Raw genomic sequence first — 25,895 nt, 5'->3', positions numbered from 1 at the left:
ATATAAAGAAGTAATTATATTATGGGCTTGATATTGTTGTGAGGTTTTTTTATTTTAGTATTTTTTTGGGGGGGAGAGGTCTGCTGTGGTGCTGCTACTTGTTCAGAATAAATGCATTCCAGTATAAGCATACTCAGAAGGTGTCTTCTGAAGCATATCCTGGAAGGACACAAGCAATGGTAAAAGGCATAAAAAACAATGACCAGTACTCTTGTACATGGTTAATGTCAGTGTAAGCCTTTGGCTTGCATATGTGTATAAGGTTTTGGGCATTTTGTAGATACATTAATGATTTTTTTAACATCTAATTTTCAGGTTAGGCTGTAAAATCTGAGGTATCACTGTCTAGTCGTGCAAATTTTGACAAAAAGATTAAGGATATTAAGAACAAAATACTAACTTTTTTAGACATTAATACATATATTAATGTATGTGATCAAAGCTTTTAAGTTACAAAAAGTCTCTTACCAATTTAATCAGGTGGTAGAACTTTTTTTGGTCCAAATCACAAAACCATTATAAATCGCAAATTATACTAGATTGTAAAAATTTCTGTTTGTGAAAGGCCGAAGACTAGGAATTGCATGGGTGTTGCCAGGGAGGATTAAGGGTGCTTGGTTCACAGTTTGGGAAAGCTTGCACTCTGATTGTCTACATTAGGCCTGATTATTAATAACCTCTACCTTGTGTAGTTATTTGTACTGATGTCAAGTACTACTATCCCAATATAGGTGCATTTTACGTTTGGTTAGGACAGCTGCAAATGATTACGTGAGGTGAAAGAGAGTGGGGAATCGGGCCCAATGTGCCTAGCTTTTCAGAGTCATTTGTCTTTTAGTCTAATGTGAATAAAAAGCTGTGATTGAGATTAGTATCTAGAAAAGATGAAACCATGAGACATTTTATCTGTACAAAAAGCATTCCCTATATCAAAGGACATCCTTTAAAGGTTTATAATGGTCCTATTCTTAGAACTTGTTCACAGAAACATTTATTCTTGGTTGAAACTATGACTAGTTGGGTTACTGTGTATGGTGGTGGGAAAGCAAAATGAAAACTAAAATGGAGATGTTTATATGGTGAGCCTTACTTTTTAATGTTTGTGGTTTGTTTTGGGTGTTCTGCTTTGTTTACCATAATCTACCATAGATTTTCCATCAAAGTGTGTTCTGTCATAAGGCTTTGTATTTATACTTAGAATTACCTTTAGGGATTGTGGTGTCTTTATCACTGTGTGGGAAAGATTTGAAATGCAAAATTATTTATATAAAGTATGCACTGTGTATTACATAATTGTCTGAGTTGCAGACCCCTAGAATACACATTGCCTAAGAGTTAGAACAATTCCTGAGTTTGATTGGCTTCAGGCCGTATTACACACTCTCCAGATGTTTTTCAACCATCAGGTACAATTATACCAGTTTTGTCCTTGAACCCAGATGGTATTTGTACTGTCATTTTAGATTTTTGTTATGGCTGTCTATTAGTTGCAGTTAACTCGTGATTAACTCAAATTAATCACAATTAAAAAATTAGTCATGATTAATCCCAGTTTTAATCTCACTGTTAACAAGTAGAATACCAATCGAAATTTATTAAATATTTTGGATGTTTTTCTACATTTTTAATTTAAATTATAACAGAATACAAAGTGTACGTGCTCACTTTATATTTATTTTTTATTATAAACATTTGCTCTGTAAAAATGATAAAAGAAATAGTATTTTTCAGTTCACCTCAGACAAGTACTGTAGTGCGATCTCTTTACATTTGTCAGTTGCACTTTCACCATAGATTTTTTTTTTTAGTTACATAACTGAACTCAAAAGCAAAACAATATAAAACTTTAGAGCCTACAAGTCTACTCAGTCCTACTTGTTCAGCCATGCTAAGACAAACAAGTTAGTTTACATTTACGGGAGCTACTGCTGCCCGTTTCTTATTTACAGTGTCACCTGAAAGTGAGAACAGGTGTTCACATGGCACTTTTGTAGCCGGCATTGCATGATATTTACATGCCAGATATGCTCAACATTTGTATGCCCCTTCATGCTTTGGCCACCATTCTAGAGGACATGCTTCCATGCTGATGATGCTCGTTTAAAAAATATTGCGTTAATTAAATTTGTAACTAAACTCCTTAAGAGAGAATTGTATGCCTCCTGCTCTGTTTTACCTGCATTCTGCCATCTATTTCATGTTATAGCCATCTCAGATGATGACGTGTTGTCGTTTTAAAGAACACTTTTGCTGCAGATTTGACAAAACTCAAGGAAGGTACACCTCTATCCTGATATAACACGAATTTAAATATAACGCGGTAAAGCAGAGTTGCGGTGGGACTGGGCTGCGCATGCCAGTAGATCAAAGCAAGTTCGATATAATGTGGTTTCTCCTATAATGCGGTAAGATTTTTTTTTTGGCTCCCGAGGACAGCGTTATATAGGGATAGAGTTGTACCAATGTGAGATTTCTAAAGATAGCTACAGCACTCAAACCAAGCTTTAAGAATCTGAACTGCCTTCCAAAATCTAAGAGGGACTAGGTGTGGAGCATACTTTCAAAAGTCTGAAAAGAGCAACATCAGATGCAGAAGCTACAGAACCCAAAACACCAAAAAAGAAAATCTACCTTCTTCAGATTGCATCTGATTCAGATGATGAACACGCGTCAGTCCGCACTGCTTTGGATAGTTATCAAGCGGAACCTATCATCAGCGTGGATGCATGTCCCTTGAAATGGTGGTTGAAACATGAAGGGACATATGAATTTTTAGTGTGACTGGCATGAAAATATCTTGTGATGCTAGCTACAACAGTGCCATGTGAATGCCTGTTCTTACTTTCAGATGACATTGTAAACAAGAAGCGGGCAGCATTATCTCCTGCAAATGTAAACAAACTTGTTTTTCTGAGTGATTCTCTGAACAAGAAGTACAACTAAATGGGCTTTGTTTTGTTTTTGAATGCAGTTATTTTTTTGTACATAATTCTATGTTTGTAAGTACAACTTTCATGATAAAGACATTGCACTACAGTACTTGTATTAAAGGTGAATTGAAAAATATGATTTCTTTTGTTTTTAGAATGCAAAAATTTGTAATAAAAATAAATATAAAGTGAGCACTATACATTTAAATAAATGGTATTCTATTGTTTAACAGTGTGATTAATTGCGTGATTAATCGCAATTAATTTTTTTCATCTCTTGACAGCCCTAATTTTTATTAGTGCTTGCTGTTTACTTGAGAAATGTGAGAAAGCAGCCGCAGTACCAGTAGAATGGCATGGTGTTGTTAGATGAATTCTTGAGCTGGTCTTTTGACTTGCTATTCTTGGTAAGTGTCCACATTCAAGTTTCCTATTGGTTCAAAAGGGAGATCCTTTTGGTCAAGATAGATGCACAGAGGTGAAAGGGTTTATAATATGTCAGCGTAGAAGCTGCTTCCATTTCCTTAAGTTTCAGAAGGGTTAAAGATGGTTTATATCTCTTTGCTATTTATCTATAGATTATACTTTAATAAATGTTTGTTCAGTTGCCTCCCACTAGTGAAAAGGGAGACTTGAAGCTGGAAGGAAACACAGTTAAGAAATCTTCAAGAACTTTATACTCAGTATCTCTTTTTTAAAAGGATGCTTTATATTTTACAGATGACCTATTTATAGCACAATTATTACTTACAGCCAGATTGCGCATGATAGTGCATTTTTGGGGGTTGGGAGACTACAGATTCTACAACATTAGATACACAGAGGAAAAGAAAATATGGGAAATCTGTTCAATGAAAAAATGACAGACAGCCTTGTATCAGGATCAAGTAGATTTTAAAATATATGGCTACCATTTTTGGAATTTGAACAAAATAAATACACAGATAATGAGATGAGCTTGACCAACTACATATAGATCTTTTAAAGATAACAAATATAAATTATGAATCTTTAATACTTGTATAAAAATTAATGTATATTTATAAGATGTGAAAAGTTCTAGTTATATAGTATAAAAAGATATCATCATGTAGTTTCCAGATCCATCATTTAGGTTTTGCACAAAAGGTTTTACAAATCCTGATATTAACAGAAAAGTATTAAGAACTTAAAAAATCCAAACCTGTTGGAATTTAGACATCATTCCTCTAATACTTGTAGCCCATATATTTCAGCATTGTGTTTAATGCAGTAGATCTCAAATTACAACTGTCAAACAACCAGTTTTCTACATTGTTCTTCCCTCTGGTCTCCAGGGTAATCAGAACAGACAGAAAATTCTATGCTGAATTGGTTCAGAACTGGAAGATGAGTTGACCAGCAAGAAGGTTTCTCTTTTGTGAAGTGATCTGCAGAATAAAGTGAGGGAGGCAGGGAGAGAACTAGCATGCTAGTGCATTAAAACCAGAAAGTAAAACACACTAGAAGGAAAAGTGCTGGTTGACTAGTCAGTTTTCATTATCATAGCTGAGCGAATTACAAAGACAATGCATAAATGATAGAAATCATATTAGATAAATAATTAAAAATTCTAATATGTATTAATAAGAACATAAGTATGGTCTGACTCAGTATGGTCAATGGTCCATCCAGCCCAGTATCCTGTCTTCCAACTGCGGCCAGTGCCAGATGCTTCAGAGGAAATGAACAAAACAGGGCAATTATCAAATGATCCATCCCTTGTCGTCCAGTCTCAGCTTCTAGCAGTCAGAAGTTAGCTTTTTAAATTATTTTTTACGCATCCTTGGCCAGGACCATGTTTGTGTTTGTACAGCACTTAGCACCCTGGGACCCTGATTTGTAGTGGCACCCATGCATACAAATCTTAAATAATGCATTATTAAATATAATCTTCACCTAAGGTGTCAAACCTCTTACTGGGGTGGCTTTTTTTTTTTTTTTTTTTTGGAATGTGGCCCTGCGAACATGGATGGAGGACTCAGGAGGAACAGGGGCAGCCGCGCAGCCGGAGAGAAATGACAGTTTCTCCTTCAAAGCGCCACTTCTTTCCAGCTGGCTCTGTGGCCACACAGTGTTCCTCCTGTCCTCCAGCCACGTTCCCTGTGCTCTTGCCACACGCACCTCCCGCCTGCTCCCCTGACCCACAGTGCAGCCCCTCCTCCCCGCAGGAGGTGCGCCAGTGCTGAGCTGCCTGAGTTCCCGGACCTGGGGGCCCCATGCCAGGGGACCCTGTGTTCACTGTTAAATCTGCCCCTGAGCTGCACCGCCCAGCCGGAGCCAGCCACGCCGCTGTCCTGGCGGCATGGCAAGGTGAGGCTGTGGGGGAGGGGGAGCAGCAGGGAAGGGGCCGGGTGCTAGCCTCCGCAGCTGGGGGTTCAGGGGCTGGGCAGGATGGTCCTGCGGGACGGACAAATTCTCTTGCTAATGTGCCAAGTTCAATATCATTCTTTATGAAAACATTAATTTTATAAAGGAAAGTTTTAAGGGCATGATGGAAGCTTCACTGTGATAAACTATCTGTAGATATTTTCACTTTGTGGTAAGCATGTTAGATAATGCCTGGACATCTTACTGGAGGATTTTTTTTTAATATAATGTAACAACTAAACTATGTTTATTTAAAAAATATTTTTTTCTTAGTAATGGTGGGCTTAGCTTGCAAAATTTGGATCCAGATCTAAATTTCCTCAAAATTGAGATGCATGCAGATGTTTCATGTAGTTTCTGGTCTATCTCTAGTCTATAACTAAACTCTCAAATTGTGCTGAACTTTGAGGCTTTAAACATTCCAACACCAGGCAAAGAAGATCTTTCAAATTAAAGTTTCAAATACCATGATGAATGCCTACCATCCTCCTTCCCGCTTTATAGCCAGTCATAGCAAACTATTTTGAGTAAATGTCTGCATTCCCTGCATGAGAGATGTTATTAATGTTGGCTTCATTCAAAGGATTCCTGACTTTTGCTGCTGTGGGTTGTTTGGCAGGCATCTTCCTCCCTCTCCCCTTTACCTCCAAGACATTTCTATTCCCATTGACAACCGCACAAACTTTCAGCATGCTTCAGCATTTTTGGTGTGCAAAGGCCACAGCTGTATGTTGAACAATATATCATTTATAATCCAATAAAACAGTCCTAAATAAAACAATGATAATTTCTTACATTGAGAAGAAGAATCAGGGACACTGATCCTCAGTTTTCATAGAAATATGGACGGAATTGCAAAATTTGGGTCTTCTCACTGCATTTAGCAGTATTCTTCACATTTTAAGTTTTTCTTACAAAAAAAGAAAATGGATTTAGCTGTGAATTTTTGGAATGTTGAAACTATCTTTCTGAGTTGGCAGATGGGTATATTGAAACAAATAGCACGCAGAGGAGTGTAAATTTTCAAGTTTGTCAGGAGCATACTCTGCAGGCATGAAAACAGAAGAAATTTTAATCACGTTGGCAGGACAGGACATGAATTTAGCTTAGGAGTGTGGTATCAGAGAAGGGGGGGATGCCTATTTCATCCCACCTTTCTACTGAAACCCTTCATATTGCCCCAATCACACTTCTTTGCTTCTTAGATCCAGTATAATGTAAAGATTCCCATACTTACTCTGCTGTTTCTTTCAACTCCTATAGGATATTGTTCCCCTTCTCCTTTTAAAGAATAGAACAACATGGAAAAGTAAAAACATTAATTCCTACTACTTTCTCTCCTTGTGCATTTGTGGTACTTTGCTAAATTAGGTTGCTACTGTATGCATGCTGTTTCCTCTGGTAGGAAAAAACTTCATACAGCCATAACACAGATGCACAGTGGATCCAAAGATTGTGCTGACAACCTTAACTCTGTATGGAGTGTAGTTGTAGCCGTAGTGGTCCCAGGATATTAGAGAGAGCAAGTGGTTGAGGGACAATATCTTTCACTGGACCATTTTGAGCCACACAGAGACTTGAAGAGCTCTGTGTGGCTTGAAAGCTTGTCTCTCACCAACAGAAGTTGGTCCAATAAAAGATATTACCTCACCCACATTGTATCTCAAATGCAGGTCCCTTAGACCGCACAATGTGAACTACATTTAGTGGGGCCTGAGTTGGAACCCAGTGGAGCATGGGAGGGCTCAGGTTCCCCTATCCCTGACCACAAACTCTTGCTGCTGGGAGACATGAGTGTCATGGACTCTCATCGCTGGGTGGTATTGCTGGGCTCAGACAACAAACCCCTCTACACCTGGTGGAGAATGCAGGCAATGCCCAGGTTCTGTTAAAAGGGCCACTGGAATACCAACTGAAGTGACCCAAAACTGAAAAGCTTTGCGTCCTCCCTCCTCCCATTTGTTAACCTTTTGAATACCTTATTTTTATTGCATTTTCAGCTCATTTCATGACTTTGATGCATGATTTAACCCTCTCATATAAGATGATAAATTTGCACACTAGGATCTGTATTTATTCATACCATATATAAGCAAATAAAAAATTGTTTTCTCTAAGTTTATATAAGTTTTTTTAATTTTAAGAATAACTGAAATGTACTAATATCAAGCAATTGAACTGTACGCCAACATTGGGTTACGGTAGATGACAGCCTTAGAATGTTAACTGTAGTGCTTTAGTTCAAAAGGTCACTTTTCTTACCTTTACTCACACAAACTGAAGCACAGCTTCAGAGAGATACAAAGACTGATCAATGGCATTTTCAAATGATAAAACAGCAAGCAATGTCAGTCTCTTGTTGGCCATCATTGACTGAACGTATGTTTTAACGAGCCTGAGCTTTGAAAAGCTGCACTTACCACTCACAACTGTGATGGGCAGCATGAGCATAATCCTCAAAGCTATCCACACATTAGGAAAAATGTCCTTTAACTCTGCATCATGAATGAATTGGAGAACTTGGAGTTGTGAGTGCTTCCTGTGTTGCAAAATGTGACGGACGTTGTCCAATGCGACAGAGAGATCTTTATCATTGATGATGTCTGAACAGTCCTCATATGTCAGCATCTGATGAAGGTCTGTACAATTGCTCAAGAGTGTTTTCCTGTCTGTCAACAGCTTACTAAGGTCATAAAAAATTGCCCAGGTCTTACTGTGGTGCTTCATATAACCAAACCTTTCTTTGATGAACACTCAGGCAGTGTCAATGAACGAGCAAAAAAACACCCTCTTGAATTTTTTTTTGAGCTTCCCATCATCTCATCTCTGCTTTTGGAACCAAACTGTCTTTTCTTCCAATGAATACAAGTTTCCTTGAAGACAGGCTCAACCCCTATGTTTTCTCTCATTTCTTTGGCAGCAGTGACAGCATCTTCAAATTGGTTGTTTCTGTAGGCCACAATGAAATCAAGGCAGCTTCTCATCAAAGTTGTAGCAGTTGCAATGTCCATTGACTGAGTTTGTAATGCCTTGCTTGCAACACTTACTTGGAACAGGATATCATGCCAAACCACAGTTCAGACCAGAAACTTGAAGATCTGGTTTTCCAGGAGTTGCGCCTCATTTGGAATTCCAGCCGTGGCTTCACTTGACTGCACCAGTTCCATCAGGGTGTGTAGAGGAGCAGACTCACCCCTGCGGTGCCTCCTGCTGGTGAGCCTCCTGTCCTCTGGCCCCCGTGTCCCTCCCGGACCTGGTGCCCTGTTGTCTGGGGTGCTGCCCCCTGGCAGTAACCCCCCAGTCCTAGGGTCTCCCCTCACTGGGGAACCCCCACCCACTATCCCCACCTTGCCTCAGCATACAGCTATTGCCAGTTATTGTCTAGCCCCCGCACCCTGAGGCAGACTGCAGTATCAGCCTAATCATCACTGGCAAGGTTGGGTTTGGACCTGCTGCCTTTGCCTATCCCTCGGCTGCCCTCTGCAACCCCCACTACCTATTAGCCCAATGCTAGGCTGCAGCCTGGGGCTTTCCAGGCTAGAGCTCCCTGTTTCCTCTACCTTTCCCAGCCCTGCTTCACTCAGGTACTCGGTCTCTAGCTCCCTGCAGCCAGGCCCATCTTCCTCTGTAAACAGAGAGAGACTGCCTGGGCCTCTGGCTCATAGCCTTTTATAGGGGACAGCTGGGCCTGATTGGGGCGTGGCCCAGCTGCAGCCACTTCCCAATTAGCCCATCTTAGCAGCTCTCAGTCACAGCCTTTTCCCAAGGCTGTTTTAAGCCCTTCAAGGCAGGAGCGGGGTAACCACCCTGATACAGGCATCAAAAACCTCAGTCACTTGACACCTCACTGGCTGCCTGCTAGTCATTATGGCTCTCCCAGCTGGTGTCACTTAGTGGCTTCACGGTCAGATTTGTAACATTTTCCGTGAGGATCTTCACCTGATAGTTAATGCTGAAAACAGGATGTGATTGGCTTCCCCAGGGTGCAGCCTGGAACTGGGGTACTGCTGAGCTCTCTGGCATACCAGTCTGGGTCCCCTCTGACACTCCGAGGTCGTGACAAGCTGCAGTCCTCTCCAGGTCTTTCACTTACACATCCATACAGAAGAAAGGACACACCCATCTGCAGTTACATGAATGCTTCTCCTAGCCCCTCTTGAACCAAGAAGTTTCAGCCATTCCCCCACAGCTGTCCAGCCTAGGACCCCAAAAGCCTCACCAGCATACGTTTATTACCCAGTCCACTCCTCCCTCAATGTGGAGAGGACAACACACCAACTCATGTTCCTGAGTGGATTTCCCTTTGCACTTCAAACAACACACTGTTTTAGGTAAAAAATATAAAACAAATTTATTAACTACAGAAAGAGATTTTTAAGTGATTGTAAGTGATAAGTGTACAGATCAAAGTTGGTTACCTAAGAAATAAAACAAAATTGCAATCTAAGTTCCATGCACTAGACGGGATTTGAATCAATCAGTGTCTCATCTTGATGGTAAAAACAGTCCACCAATCTTCCTTACACAAATTCTGAATCCCTTCAGCCTGGGCTACATCCTCAGTTCAGTCTTTGTTCCTAAGGTGTTTCCAGCTGTTCAGTTGTGGGGGGAGTGAGGCCAAGTGATGATGTTGCTTCCCCCTTTTGTAGGTTCTTCCATGTGGAGGGAACTTCACTGTTCTAACAAAGTCCCCAGCACAGTTTGTGGAAAAGTGCAGGCACAAGATGGACTCCAGTGTCACATGAGCTGGTCACATCCCTTGCATGCTTTGATGAGTCATAGCAAGGACCATTACCCATATCCTGGCTAGAACATTCACAGGAAAGTCCATCAGGAAAGTCCAAGCTTCTTCCATGGCCTATTGTTTCTTAATGGGCCATTATTTTGAATGGTTCTTCTACAGTGTGCTCCTTAGACTGAATGTAAACTATCCCAAGAGCAAACACATTTGAAATACTAGAACATAGTCAATATTCATAACTTCAGATACAGTGATAACACATACAATCCAACAGGATATTAATGTTCAACAGATCAAGACTTTTAGATTGATATCTTGCAAGGCATAATTTGCACAAACATATCATAATTATATCAGCATGGTAAATATAGGGGGGGTGCCAGGGTGTTGCTTTGGGATACAGAATATCACACAGGACATATATTGTTTGCAATGCTCCAAAGAGAGATACTGAATCTAAAGAAGATGATGCTGCGTCTGACACAACCATTGAGGGAATGGCAGCCACAAGGCACAAAGAAAGCTCAAGGATCCTTGCCTGGACACCACTGTTTCTTCCCTTTATATTTATGCCGTCATTGTAGCCTTGGCCATGGCAGTCCTGAAGCTTGATTTTTATTCTCATTCAAAATGTTCATAAACAGTTCTTTTAGGTCTTTTCCTGTAGAGTGGTCCACAGACTGGAAACAGATGAAGTATTCCTTTACTTGGCTACAGCCATCCTCTTTATCAACAAATTACACTGTAAATGACATCTTTTCACTGTGACTAATGTTGGGAGTGCAGTCTGTTATTACGGTGTAGTACTTGGTTTTGCCGAGCCGCATCAATATGTTATCAAGCCATAAACTCATTCAATTTGTTTTGAATTGTTTTGCTGCAGTAATGGTCCATAGCTTCTTTATGAACTACTTGATGTAGGTGCTTATGTATGACATCATTGTATTTGCCACGGAGCTCTGCCAAACCAAGGAAATTACCGTTATGTTCAGTGAACAACTTATCCAAAGAGCCCTGGAAAACCAAATTATTCTTTGCAAGGAAGAGGGTAATTGAGATCAGACACTTGAGCATTTTTCTCCAGTGCTGGGTTTCTACATTAATAAAGTGCTGATTTTCTGGATCTACACATTTACTCAGCTTGAGCCTGGACTCGACCTCCATCCATTTGGAGTAGACCATAAAATGGCCAGGAGACTTTTCATCTTGCTTCAGAGCAGCAGTTAAGTAATGCCAGTGATTGTACCCAGAAAGTGCAAGCAACGATTTGACATTCTCTTCAAATATTTTGCAACAAGAACAGACCACTTTGTCAGTTGATTTCAAGTAAACTAGCCAATGCCGATTCAGTTTCTCACCATTCTTGAACACTCTTTCGCAGTGTAACTGAGATGTGTCTCTTCTGCTCATTTACTGGTGTCATATCCTTAATTTTGCCTGGCCCATTCAAAATTGTATGATCAATATCAGCAGAGTTTAAGATCACTGGCTATAAAGCAGTATCTGATGTATCGATTTGTGGTGTGCAATTTTTCTCACTGCTGTTTCTGTTATCATGAGAGGCTGATTCTTCTTTCTTTCTCTTCTTTTCATGTAAGCTAGATTTTTCTTTGTTATTGCTCACCTTTTCATGTGAGCTACATTCTTCTTTATCATCACTCTCCTTTATACTGCCAGGAAAATTGGATGATTCTCCATCACTTTCCTCACTTTTCCATTCCTTATCGTCAGGTAAATCTGCTAATTTCTTAGTAATAGGACTTCCTTCATTTATGCTTCACTCCTCAGTTTCTTCTGCAGTGGGTGATCACTACTATCTAAAGCCCAGTCTATGTTGTTCATTTCCTATACTGAGCTCCTGAACGCTTCTTTGGGGGCATCTTCTATTTTATTTTTACGGGAGAAAACAGACAGTATTAGGGAGAGAAAAGTCTATGTTCTGCAGACCTAGAAACATCAAACATTCTGTTAAGTATGGCAAAAGAAGTAACAGTATTTCTTTTATATTGTTGCATAGATAGGGCTTCGACAGATATCTCTGACGTCTCATTAAATATGTCCTTTATTAGTTGCTACTTAAACTCTTCAAGTCTTAAAACGCACAAGTACACTTCCACAATTACACAATAAAACAAGGTTTACAGTACCACAACTGGGCTCTTACTTCACTTTGTTCTTATATCTCACTGACTGACTGGTGACACCCTGCCTCTTACACCCCCACAAGGGCATGGCTGACAACATTCTAGGAGGTTCAAGGAAAATGTAGTTCTCAGAAAGTCTGGAAGGTTCCATGAGATTCTACAAAGATCCAGAACATTCTAGGAGGTTAATGAATAATGAATCCACATATGGAATACCTAAAACATTTTACTTCAAACATTCTATTTTCCTTTTTGCTACTAACAACAGAAACAGCACACTGAGCCTGGTGCCCCCTAATCCCAGCCACCCCAGGCAGTCGCTTGCCCCTAAATCTGGCTCTAGTTTTTGGTTGCTCTTTAAGTAAGAAATAAAATGACAAAAATAAGCGACTTTGAAAGAATGTTCTAATTTGGGATGATAGGAAGAAATGCAGCTCATTCATTACTGTGGCAAACTATTCTCAAAATGTCTTGTAGTCTACATTTTAATTATGGCTTTGCTCTTTTTTAGTTTTATGAACTTGGTGAGGCAGGCAGTTGCCTGCATTTCTCTCTCTCTACAGACTGTCTGCACAAGTCTCTTTTATACCTGAGTGACAATTAAATATATACAAGAAGCAAAATAAAAATAGAAGGCTATTTGAATGCAATTTTCTTTAGAACTGACATATACTATATGTTTATTGAGTGGCTCTATAATGACTCATTCTTAATTTGTATTATTAGCTGGTAATGATATGAAACTAATTTTTTTGATTACATCAATGTTTCATTTGATCATTCCCACACAGTCTACGTAAGCAATATGGGAATTGTTAAATGAAGAAATATCAGAAGTACTTCTTGGCCTTTTTTTTTTTTTTTTGGCCTACTATGAAAAGACATCAAATGTCTGCAGTCTGTTTTAACACATTTTTTTAGCTATATAATTCATGTAGTATCGTCAGGAAAAAAATGTTCTGCCAACAATTTGAAGTACTATATTTAGTTCCTTTCAAAAAAATACATATGCCATTATATGAGAGATTTCAGATGTGAAATAACTTGGAAAATGAGATTCTCAAATTTCAAAAGCCTAACAAGGCCTCTAACAGCTTTCTCGTAAAGTATATGAATATGGATTATTCACAAAAATTCAGTGAAAACTATTTTCATATGTTTGGGGGAGTGGTGCATGTGTGGGTCGGAATAAATGCTTTTTGTGAGTCAGTAATCTTTGAATAAAGTCAGATCAATCCTTTTCTCAACTTTAGTTGTACTTTAAGGTTTACATCAAAGGGAGGCAGCACTTGCACAAATTGGAATGTAGGAATGTAAGGTGGTCCTTTTTTTGCAAGGGAAGTGACAGGGAGAAAGTACTGCTATGCATGTATCATATAACAGAGCTGGACTTTATTCCCCATGTCTCTATACTGAATGTAACCAGTAGTGAGAGTCCTGGAAGGATATGGCAGCACTTGGGTGAACTGAGGACTTCCCGCTCAAATGATGGGAACAAATAGAATTGACACTTCTGGACTAGAATGAGGGATTCTACTATAATAGTGTCTATATTTTCTGAAAGAAGCAGGATTCTCTTAAACATGCGCGCATGCACACACACACACACACTGTGCCATGGGTGTGTATCCTTGCTTATAATCTTACATTTTTTATACATTTTTTTTAAAGAGGTTGGATACCCAAAGCATCAATTCCTGTTTTTCCTTTTAATAACAACAATAACAACAATTAATACTAATTAATAAATATCAAATGGACTGGCTAATGTGGTAACACATCCAAAATGACAGGCGATATTGTTTTTGGCTTGGCAGATCATCAGCGTTTCTACTTCATTTAAATCATCCCTTTTATCTATTGATGGCAACCAAACCAGACAGTGTTTTGATCTACCATTTGTCCTCAGTGAGTCCAGTTTAACCAATTGAATTGATTCAAGAGATAAGAGGGAGGGACTTATTACATCAGCTCTCATTATGGAACACCAGACTATTGCCTTTTCCTTTACTGGAGAGTAGGGGGACATTTTTAGCTTTCCAAGAGCCAAGCCTATAAATTCAAGAATTAGAAGGTGGAAGGACTATTTAGTGTAAAATGAGTCAGAGAACACCATTTGTTGTCAAAATGCTTTTTTTCCTCTTAATATGTTGCTGTATATATCTCTTTCAGTAAGTGGACAGCTACTGAAAGAGATACATGCTTAATATGTTGCTGTATGTATCTCTATTAAGCAATGCTTAATATGTTGCTGTATGTATCTCTTTCAGTAGGTGGACAGCTTAATATGTTGCTGTATGTATCTCTTTCAGTAAGTGGACAGCTACTCAATTAGAAGGGGAGAAGGAGTACTGAGGGCACAAAACGATAGGTTGATGGTGTGGTACCTCTATGAGTTTGTTTACACTGCTTGGGGAGGAGGAGAAAAGCGTGTTCTTATATCAGGTTTGCTAACCTGCATTGGCTAAGTTGGGTAAAAAATAGCAGTGAAGACATGGCAACTTGGATCAACAGTTTGAGTTAAACTGTAGGGTAGCCTGGAGTTGAACTGTGTGTTTGTGCAGTGTCTAGAACAGTGGGGACTTAATCTTCGTTGCTGCTTCTAGTGTACTGTAATACAAATAAGCCATGTGATGTCCTCCACAGAAGAATCTGTCAGGCTGGACTGGCAACTTCCCAGCTGTACAGAACATATTCTAGGTAAATGTACTTGTGCTGGGATGCAGACTTCTTGCTTTGGCTGGGATAGGATCCAGCAGCCATGACCTAGTGGTGCTGCTGGGGGAGGCCACATAGTGGCATAGAGGTTTGCGGACTGAATCCTGGCAGGACCATTCAGAGCTCCACTTGAAAGCCTCTCTAAGCTGAGGTAATTAAATGTATCTGTACCTAGTTGTGCTCAGAACCTCAAACAGGCCCAGACTACTTTCATGTGGGAAAGTGAATGGGATTTGCTGTCTAGAAATCAGAGAGGAAGGTAAAGTTTTCTTATTTACATGGTACACCTCTACCCTGATATAATGCGACCTGATATAACACTAATTCGGATATAATGCGGTAAAGCAGCGCTCTTGAGGTGGGGGCGGGGCTGCACTCTGGCGGATCAAAGCAAGTTCGATGTAACGTGGTAAGATTTTTTGGCTCTCGAGGACAGCGTTATATCGGGGTAGAGGTGTATGATTATGTATGATTTGTTTTTGTAGTTTGAAGTATAAGGATTTAAGATGCATGAAGAGAATATGGCCGTGTTGTGGTGTTTTAGTTGCTTTCCAAGAGAAAAAAATCATATAAAATGAAAACAAAACCCCATAGAATTTTCTGCACAACCTGGGACTCCTGTGAAGTTCCTATTCAGCAGACATATGGGCTCTTGCACTCACATGCTGCCTTACTTAATCTTTTAGGCTTTCTGATTATTCAGTAAAAGTGTTGTCTTTCATTCCCAAATAAGGTGATAATTTTTAAAGAGCAGATTGTTTATTACCTTTATATCAAGATGAGGATGGTGGAAACTCCTGTTACTACTTGTAATTTTTTTGTTTGTTTGTTAAAATGTCCATAGTAAAGATATGCACAGTAGTTGTAGCCTTGTCGCTCCCAGGATATTTGAGAGACAAGGTGGGTGAGGTGTATGATGGTGGCTCAAAAGCTTGTCTCTCTCACCAACAGAAGTTGATCCAATAAAATATATTATCTCACCCACCTTGTCTCTATAGTAAAGGTAATTCATTTCAGATTAATTATGGATATTGCTTTCTGTTAAGTAATGCTACTAAATGGCTCCAAGTAACTCTAGATATATGATATACTTAACTAGGAGTTTTATTAAATCTCACATAGTGAATATCTAGATGATAAGTAACTTATAGGACACCTTATAACTACCTAATACAATTCTAGTGTCCTTCATTGCCTTCATGCAATTCAGAGGCTAATAGCAATGGACATAGTGTGACCACGGCTCTGGAAGCATAACATCAACAGACCCCAGTCATCGGGTGGGATCGAATCTGGGTTCTCTGGAACTAAATATCTGGACATATTTAAGAGTAGGTTAGATAAATGCCTATCGGGGATGGTCTAGACAGTATTTGGTCCTGCCATGAGGGCAGGGGACTGGACTCGTTGACCTCCCGAGATCCCTTCCAGTCCTAGAATCTACGAATCTATGAATAAATGCATGAGCCTCTACTGCATGAGCTAAAAGCCACATGGCCCTTAACTAAGGCTATAGAGCAGACTCCTTAATCTCTAAGTGCCACTAGAGGAGACAGAACACCACACTCAGGAGGTGTGTGGGTTACACAAGCTTTCCCATAAATTCTGCCAGTTCTAGGCCACTCCAACAAAGACTACCAGTCCAAAAAAACCCAAAAAAACAAAAAAAAAACCCCACTATAACAAATTATGTCAAGTAATGTGGTGGTTTTTGCTGCAAGCAAAAATATGTAGTAAGCTAGACTCACATTAAGTCTTAAACCTCATTTTCCACATAGTCTTGCTCACTCTTTGGGACAGATTCTGTCCCCTATTCCAGCCGTCATGCACTGTTCTATTAATATATGGCAGCTATTAATGCACTGCAGCTGGCCAGGGGAGATTCCCAGCAGCATAGGTTTGCCATAAGTGACCCTAGGCTGCTGTCTTTGGAAGACCTGGCATAGGAGATGTGCCAGATTCACATGCATAACCATGGCACTACAGGGATTCAGGACTGCCATAAATGGAGGAACCAGGGCTGCTGTTTTTGCTCCAGGAGCAGCCCATAATCTGGAGCACGCAAAGGTGGCATAAAACCACCTTCTCTCCTCTCTATGCAGCATAGAATTAGATCCGTTGATTTTGTTTTTTAATGCTTAAACATTTTGCTTATCCTTCATTGGCTTTTGCTTATTTAGTGCATTTTAGGTTGACTTTTTATTTGTGGAGTCTAGGATGTTGTTAATTTTTTCCCCTTTCCCTCTCTTCTTGTAGGTCTTGATGATTGCTTGCAGCAGTATATTAAGAACTTTGAGAGAGAGAAGATTAGTGGGGATCAGCTACTACGTATTACTCACCAAGAACTGGAGGATCTGGGAGTCACCCGAATTGGCCACCAGGAGCTTATCTTGGAAGCAGTTGACTTGCTCTGCGCATTGGTAAACTTCCTGGGAAAGCGGGGAGGGAAAAAAAAAACAGGAAATATATATTATTTGAAAAACTGCTAAATTGTTCAACAAATTCTTGACATTAAATGCTAAATTACTTATATATTGTAAAATACGAAGTAGTGCATGCCATCATGCTGAGCTGCTGATTAGAAAGAGGCTTTTAATTTAATAAACTGATGTCACAGATTTGAGGCTGAGAGGCTTGCACATGAGCCTTAAGAAAAAATCAGCCCATCCTAGATCAACTCCCCTTCTCAAAGGCTAGTTTCTATTCAAATTGAAATGTGAAATTGTTATATGAGAGTGCAATATTTGGATTCTGGTTGCCCTTTAAAAACAAAAGGTTCTGATATTAATCAAGTCAGTTTCCAGTGTCCCTTTCATGCACTCCCTTAGAGTATTATAAATTACATGTTGGATGATTATTCCTGTTTGTTAAAACATAGCTGCTTTTATTTTACAGTAAAAAGGATTAACTGTTGAAATAATTATCTAATGTGTAAATAATATGTATGCTTCCTGGCATCTGGTTACAGACATGAATGGTATAACGCGCACTAAGAAGGTTGTCTACATTCTCAGCTGTGGGATAGATGCTACTTCTGGGCATGGGATTATAAAATGAGAAGATAGTGGGTAATTCCGCTAAAATGTTCTCGATTTTTCCAAATTACTGGGGTTTTTAATATGAGCTAGCTTTCAGAGCTTCAGAAGCATCTGTAGGGAAGCCTAATTCCAGTGGAGCGAATCCAAGATGAAAGGTTTAAATGCTCTTCAGGAGGCTTTGTAGTCCTGTGTATCTGCCAACGTTGTTTTTCTGTGTGACAAGTCTGTATGTCATATTGTCGTGTCTTTGGTGGGAGTTTGGAGTGAGCACGGGACTCAGAAAGAAGAGGGAAATACAGTAATACAAGAAATAAGATAGAGGTTGGGTTTTGAACACACTTTCCCCTAGGAACATTCTGTACAGTTGTACCACTGTTGACAATGACCTGTTGACAATGACACACAGCTTCAGTGCAATAGGAGAATCTAGTCCTGTGGTCTGAACATATTTAAAATGTTGTGTGTGTGTGTGTGTGCACATATGTGTGTGTGTATATATATTTTTATAGAGAGAGAGAGACACACACGGGAATCTTCTGAGAACTGCTGCAGATGTGCAGAGGGAAGAAAAGTAGGTTACTTGCTACAGTATAAAGTACAATGAAAACATAAAGAAAACAAATTTTAATTAACGCAGAAGGAACATACTCAAAATTAGTGTGTCTGAAGTGGCTGCACAATAGTGTGCACCAGATAGATTGTTGCACTGAGTGAGCATTGTTTGTTATAGTTGGTATATGCTTGTTTCTTCATGCCCAGTTACCATCATTTATTTTCTGAGAAATAGGTGCACCATATATTTATAGTTACCACACGCATAAAATAATATAATGGAGTTGGAGTACATGCACAAAATATGAGGAATTTGTAGTGAAGGTTAAGATCATGCTTAGTTTGTGTTATTGTCTAGACAATGGTGATCAGTGTTATGTATAGTTATGTAGGAAAGATAGGGTATACTAACCTTATTTAAGCAAGTACTTAATTGATTACCTGTACCATCTTTCCTAGGGTTCTTTTAATTTCATTTGCTTAACTAAAGAAAAGGATTCAAGTTGAATTTAGTTTTACTGAGTTTATTAAATATCCTTAACAGTAGCAGCTAAAAGTATAAGGATATAAGACAACAAAAATAGTATTGAGTTATGATTTGGCTAGCACAAACTAGAAAATTGGTCGATATAACCATTTACATTTTTCAGACTCAAATCACACAACCACGATAGAAACAATACTTACACTTAATCACTTTGTTTAGATTTTTGATTGAGTTCTTCAGAATAGGGCCTCACTTATGCCAACTGGTTATCAACACCCGTGTTGCTAATGGAAAAAAGGAAAAACAATCCAAAGCCAGAGCACAAGACACAGTTTGGTCAGTTATTTATGTGCCAATTCACCCAGGTCTCCTCTTCCTTCTTTATTGGCTGGTTAAATACCACCTGATCATATTCAAGATTTTGGTCCTTCTCTTCCATTCACCTTCAAGGGATTGACCTGAATTAACTGAGGAACCACCTCACTCATTATCTCCCATGACAGCTGCATTTCACTGGAACTATGCCAAGTTCCTTATGTGCAGGAGACACAACTTCCTCTAAATCTGATTCATGATTGTGGAGCTCATGTCTGAAGGACAGTGGAATGACCTCAGTGCAATGAAAACATAATGAAAAACTCACTAGTTTGATTAATCTTCCTTTAGTAGCACCACCACAATCATGTGTTTAAACTCAAACTCCCTAGAGATATTCTGGAGTTCACTTAAGTGTGTGAAGTATTAAGAAACCATGGTGATGAGTGTGGTATAAAAAATTAGGTAACCAGATGAATCACCAGGGAAGGATTTCCTCTCTTCTCCCCTTCTTCCCCCCATTCTTTTAATTTCTTCTGCAAAGTCTGAAACAACTTTTTTTGTAAATCCAGATAGATAGCACAGTGGGAGCTATCCAGTTTATTGCATTGATTGCAGCATGTATGATTACCTGCCTTGTCTGCAGGTGGCATATATGTGGATTCAGTGCCAGCAACTTAAGGCCCCCTGAGACCAAGTACAGGCTCTTGAGAACAGAGTGACTGAACTAGAAGAGCTAAGGGAGATAGAGAGGTACACAGATGAGGCTTTCAGAGACACAGTAGAGCAGTTCCACCCCGAGTCTGTTAGTCTCTTTGCTGTAGAGGAAGATGAGAGTCTTGAGGAAAGAGAACAGTAAGGTGGAGTGGAGGGAAACAATCTCATAATTGAGGCCCCCCTTCTAGATGATGTCATGGTATCCTCTTGTACTGAGGATATCTTTCCAAGGAAGGAGATCTCTGTTAGGATTTGATTATCAGAAACATAGATAGTTGGGTTTTTGATGTCTGGGAGAACCGTATGGTGAATTGCCTACTGAGTGCGAAGGTTGCTAAGCTCTGAGAATCATAGAAGATTAGGGTTGGAAGAGACCTCAGGAGGTCACCTAGTCAAAGCAGGAACAACACCAACTAAATCATCCCAGCCAGGGTTTTGTCAAGCTGAGCCTTAAAATCCTCTAAGGGTTGAGGTTCCACCACCTTCCTAGGTAACCCATTCAGGCTTCACCACCCTCCTAGTGAAATAATGTTTCCTAATATCCACCAAGACCTTCCCCATTGAGGCATCTGAATAGATTTATGTGCAGTACTGGGAAGGAACTGGTGGTCATGTTACATGTAGGTACCAATGACATACTGAAAGATAGGAGAGAGGTCCTCGAGGCTAAATTTAGGCTGTTAAATAAGAAATTAAAGTCCATGACCTCCTTTGTAGCATTCTCTGAAGTGCTTCCAGTTCCATGTGCAGGGCCAGTTAGGCAGAACTTCAGGCTCTCAATGCCTTGATGTGATGATGCTGTTCAGCAGAAGAATTTAGGTTTATTAGGAACTGAGGCACATTTTGGGAAAAGAGGAACCTATATAAGAAGGATGGGCTCCACCTAAACCCAAATGCAGAGCCACATTGCAGGTGTGTAAAATTAAAGAGGAGTTTTAAAACTAAAGGCTGGAGAAAAGTGGACAGGAACAGAGGATAATGGGACATGGTAATCCCACAGTACAAAATATGTAGAAATGACAGAGCAGGTTATGCTGGTGGGAAAGTGGCAGTATATGTGACAGAAAACATAGTCAAATATAGTAAAAATCTTAAATAATCTGACTGTACCATTGAATTTTTATGGATAGAAATTCCATGCTTGAATGCCATTGTGGAGAAACTAAATGAATTCCTTGCATCGGTTTTCACAGCTGAGGATGTAAGGAAGATTCCCAAACCTGAGCCATTCTTTTTAGGTGAAAAATCTGAGGAACTCTCCCAAACTGAGGTGTCATTAGAGGAGGTTTTGGAAACAAATTGATAAACTAAACAGTAATAAGTCACCAGGATCAGATGGTGGTGTTCACCCAGGAGTTCTGAAGGAACTCAAACGTGAAATTGCAGAACTACTAACTGTAGTCTGTAACCTATCATTTAAATCAGCTTGTGTACCAAATGGCTGGAGGATAGCTAATGTGACACCTGTTTTTAAAAAGGGCTCTAGAGATGATCCTGGGAATTACAGGCTGGTAAGCTTGACTTCAGTACTTGGCAAACTGGTTGAAACTATAGTAAGGAGAAGAATTGTCAGACACATACTGTAGATAAACATAATTCGTTGGAGAAGAGTCAACATGTTTTTTTGTAAAGGGAAATCATGCCTCACAGATCTGCTAGAATTCCTTGAGTGGGCGAAAAAGCATGTGGACATGCGGAATCTAGTGGATATAGTGTACTTAGATTTTCAGAAAGCTTTTGGCAAGGTCCCTCACTAAAGGCTCTTAAGCAAAGTAAGCTGTCATAGGATAAGAGAGAAGGTCCTCTCATGGACTGGTAACTGGTTAAAAGATAGGAAACAAAGGATAGGAATAAATATCAGTTTTCAGAATGGAGGGAGGTAAATATTGGTATCACATATGGGGTCTGTACTGGGACCAGTCCTATTCAACATATTCATAAATGATCTGGAAAAAGGGGTAAACAGTGAGGTGGAAAAATTTGCAGATGATACACAACTACTCAAGATAGTTAAGTCCCAGGTAGACTGCAAAGGGCTACAAAAAGATCTCTCAAAACTGGGTGACTGGGCAACAAAATGGCAGATGAAATTCAATGTTGATAAATGCAAAGTAATGCACATTGGAAAACATAATCCCAAATATACATATAAAATGATGGGGTCAAAATTAGCTGTTACCACTCAAGAAAGAGATCTTGGAGTCATTGTGGATAGTTCTCTGAAAACATCCACTTAATGTGCAGCAGCAGTCAAAAAAGCAAACAGAATGTTTGTAATCATTAAGAAAGGGCTAGATAATAAGACAGAAAATATCATATTGCCTCTATATAAATCCATAGTACGCCCACATCTTGAATACTGTGTGCAGATGTGGTCGCCCCATCTCAAAAAAGATATTCTGGAATTGGAAAAGGTTCAGAAGAGGGCAACAAAAATGATTAAGGGAATGGAACAGCTTCCGTCTGAGGAGAGAATAATAAGACTGGGACTCTTCAGCTTGGAAAAGAGACGACTAAAGGGGGATATGATAGAGGTCTATAAAATCATGACTGGTGAGAAAGTAAATAAGGAAGTGTTATTTACTCCTTCTCATAACACAAGATCTTGAGGATATCGTGAAGGCCAAAACAATAACAGGGTTAAAAAAAGAACTAGATAAGTTCATGGAGGATAGGCCCATCAATGGCTATTTGCCATGATGGGCAGGGATGGTGTCCCTAGCCTCTGTTTCCCAGAAGCTGGGAATGAGTGACAGGGAATGGATCACTTGATGATTACCTGTTCATTCCCTCTGGGGCAGCTGACATTGGTGCTGGAAGACAGGATACTGGGCTTAACTGTACCTTTGGTTTGACCCAGTATGGCTGTTCTTATGTTCATAATAAGATTATAGAAGTAGGAATATACTGCAGAGCACCTGCCCAGGATAGTTTCGGTGATTTTGAAATGCTCAGGGAGATTAGAGAGGCTAGAGAAACAGAAAACCCAGTAGTAATGGATGATTTAAACTATCCCCATATTGGCTGGGAACATGCCACCTCAGGACAGGATGCAGAGATAAAATTTCTAGACACCATTAATGACTGCTTCTTGGAGCAGCTAGTCCTGGAACCCACAAGGGAAGACGCAGTTCTTGATTTAGTCCTAAGTGGAGCACAGGATATGGTCTGTGAGGTGAATTTAGCGGAAACATTTGGTAATAGCATCCGCAATGTAACTAAATTTAAATTTAACATGCTGCAGGAGTGGGGAAGAATACTAAAGTAACCCATCACAGTGGCATTTAACTTCCAAAAGGGGAACTACACAAAAATGAGAGTGGTAGTTAAGTGGAAATTTAAAAAAAAAGAGCCACAAGAGTGAAATGCCTGCAAGCTGCATGGAAGTTTTTTTAAAAAACACCATAATAGAGGCTTAAACTAAATGCATACTCCAAATAAAAAAAACAGCAAGAGGAAGAAAAAAATGTTGCCATAGTTAAGCAACAGAGTAAAAGAGGTGGTTAGAGGCAAAAAAGAATCCTTTAAAATTGTAAGTCAAATCCTACTGAGGAAAATAGAAAAGAGAATAATCTCTGACAAGTCAAGTGTAAAGTATAATTAGGCAGGCTAAAAAAGAATTTGAAGAGCAACTAGCAAAAGACAAGAAAACTCACAGCAAAACAATTAAGTGCATCAGAGGCAGGAAGCCTGCCAAACAATCATTGTCGCCAGTGGATGATTGAGGTGCTAACGGACCACTGAGGGAAAACCAAGGCCATACTGGAGAAGCTAAATAAAATCTTTACATTCGTCTTTTCTGCAGCGGATGTGAGGGAGGTTCCCACACCTGAGCCATTCTTGTTATGTGACAAATCTAAGGAGCTATCCCAGACTGATGTGTCAGTAGAGGAGGTTTTGGAATAAATTGATAAATTAAACAGTAATAAGTCACCAGTACCAGATAGTTTTCACCCAAGAGTTCTGAAGGAACTCAAATATGAAATTGCAGAACTAGTAAGTGTGGTCTGTAACCTATAACTTAAATCTGCCTCTGCGCCAGGTGACTGGAGGATAGCTAAGATCATGTGAATTTTTAAAAAGCCTCCAGAGGTAATCCTGGCAATTACTGGTCAGCAAGCCTAATTTCAGTACCAGACAAATTGATTGAAACTATAGTAAAAAAACCAGAATTATCAGACACATCCGTGAAGACAACATGTTGGGGAAGAGTCAACTTGGTGTATGTAAAAGGAAATCATGCTTCACCAATCTATTAGAATTCTTAGCGAGTGTCAACAAGGATGATCCCGTGGGTATAGTATACTTGGACTTTCAGAAAGTCTTTGACAAGGTCCCTCACTAAAGGCTCTTAAGCAAACTAAGCAGTCATGAGATAAGAGGAAGGGTCCTCTCATGGATCAGTAACTGGTTAAAAGATAGGAAACAAAGCATAGCAATAAATGGTCAGCTTTGAGAATGGAGAGTTAAATAGCAGGATTCCCCAAGCATCTGTATTGGGACCAGTGCTGTTCAACATATTCATAAATGATCTGGAAAAGGGGTAAACAGGGCTAAATTTGCAGATGATACAAAATTACTCAACACAGTTAAGTCCAGAGCAGACTGTGAAGCATTACAAAGAAGTCTCTCAAAATTTTGGTGACTGGGCAATAAAATGACAGATGAAATTTAGTGTTAATAAATGCAAAGTAATGTACATTGGAAAACATAATTGCAACTATACATACAAAATGATGGGGGTCTAAATGAGCTGTTACCACTCAAGGAAGAGATCTTGGTGTCATCATGGATAGTTCTCTGAAAATTGAATAGGCATCACCAGTCAGAAAAGCAGACAGAATCTTAGGAGCCATGTAGAAAAGGATAGAATATAAGACAGAAAACGTCACAATGCTGCTATATGGTATGCCTACACCTTGAATACTGCATGCGATTCTAGTCATCTCAGCTTAAAAAAAAAATTAAAAAAAAGGGAATTGGAAAAAGCAAAAGAGAAAGACAACAAAAATAATTAGAGGTATGGAACAACATCCATATAAGGAGAGATTAAAAAAGCTAGGACTGTTCATCTTACCATAAAATGGTGGGGGAGGGGGATATGATAGAGTTTTATAAAATCATGAATGGTATGGAGAAAGTGAATAAGGTAAGGTTATTTGCATCTTCACATAACACAAGAATTAGGGACCACTCAAAGAAATTATTAGGCACCAGATTTAAAGGTGAAAAGTATCAACTGGAATAAAAAAAGAATTAGATACATTGATGGCAGATGGGTTCCTCAGTGGCTATTAGCCAAAATGATCAGGGATGCAACCCTGTGCTCGGAATGTCCCGAAACCTCTGACTGCCAGAAGCTGGAAGTGGATGACAAGGGATGGATCACTTGATAATTGCCCTGTTCTGTTCATTCTCTCTGAAGCATCTGGCCTGGCCACTGGACCATTGGTCTGACCTGGGATAGCCATTCTTATGTTTTTATGTTCAAGCATTCTGTGGTTTGGGATTTAGGAGGCTGTTTCTTGACAGCATTGTAAAAACTATGGGTCAGACCTTTGGATGGTAAAAATTGGCGTAGCTTCACTGATTTATGCTAGCTGAAGATCTGGCCTGAAGATCAGTCACCTAATGAAACCATCCTTGAAGTGCAATCTGTTGATGGAAAATGTGCTGGTGGGCAAAGGAAACCCCCTCTAAAAGAAGGAAATAATACATATTTTTACTTTGAGTCTTGCGTAGGTCACAGGGAAAGTAGCAGATACTGTGTACTTAGAAACATACTTAATGTCAGTTGCTTAAATTACTATGGCTTATACTAGAACTTGGTTATATTCGGTGCATTCAAAATTGTGAATATTGAGA

The 25,895-nt window shown here is 39.4% G+C and overlaps 1 protein-coding gene across 4 annotated transcripts in view; it reads left to right on the top strand.

Moving 5' to 3' along the window:
* Window positions 1–25,895, top strand: part of CNKSR2 (connector enhancer of kinase suppressor of Ras 2) — a 401,265-nt gene that overhangs the window by 39,720 nt on the left and 335,650 nt on the right. For all 4 annotated transcript variants that reach the window (XM_075059991.1, XM_075059987.1, XM_075059986.1 and 1 more), the window contains exon 2: window positions 17,178–17,341. In XM_075059991.1, coding sequence (XP_074916092.1) covers window positions 17,178–17,341 — 164 coding nt within the window. The remainder of the gene's footprint in view (window positions 1–17,177; window positions 17,342–25,895) is intronic.

The sequence above is a fragment of the Chelonoidis abingdonii genome, chromosome 1 (genome assembly GCF_003597395.2).
Source record: "Chelonoidis abingdonii isolate Lonesome George chromosome 1, CheloAbing_2.0, whole genome shotgun sequence".
In the NCBI taxonomy this organism is placed as follows: domain Eukaryota; kingdom Metazoa; phylum Chordata; order Testudines; family Testudinidae; genus Chelonoidis; species Chelonoidis abingdonii.
Note: the sequence above shows the minus strand (reverse complement) of the source record. Positions and strands in the feature narration are given on the sequence as shown.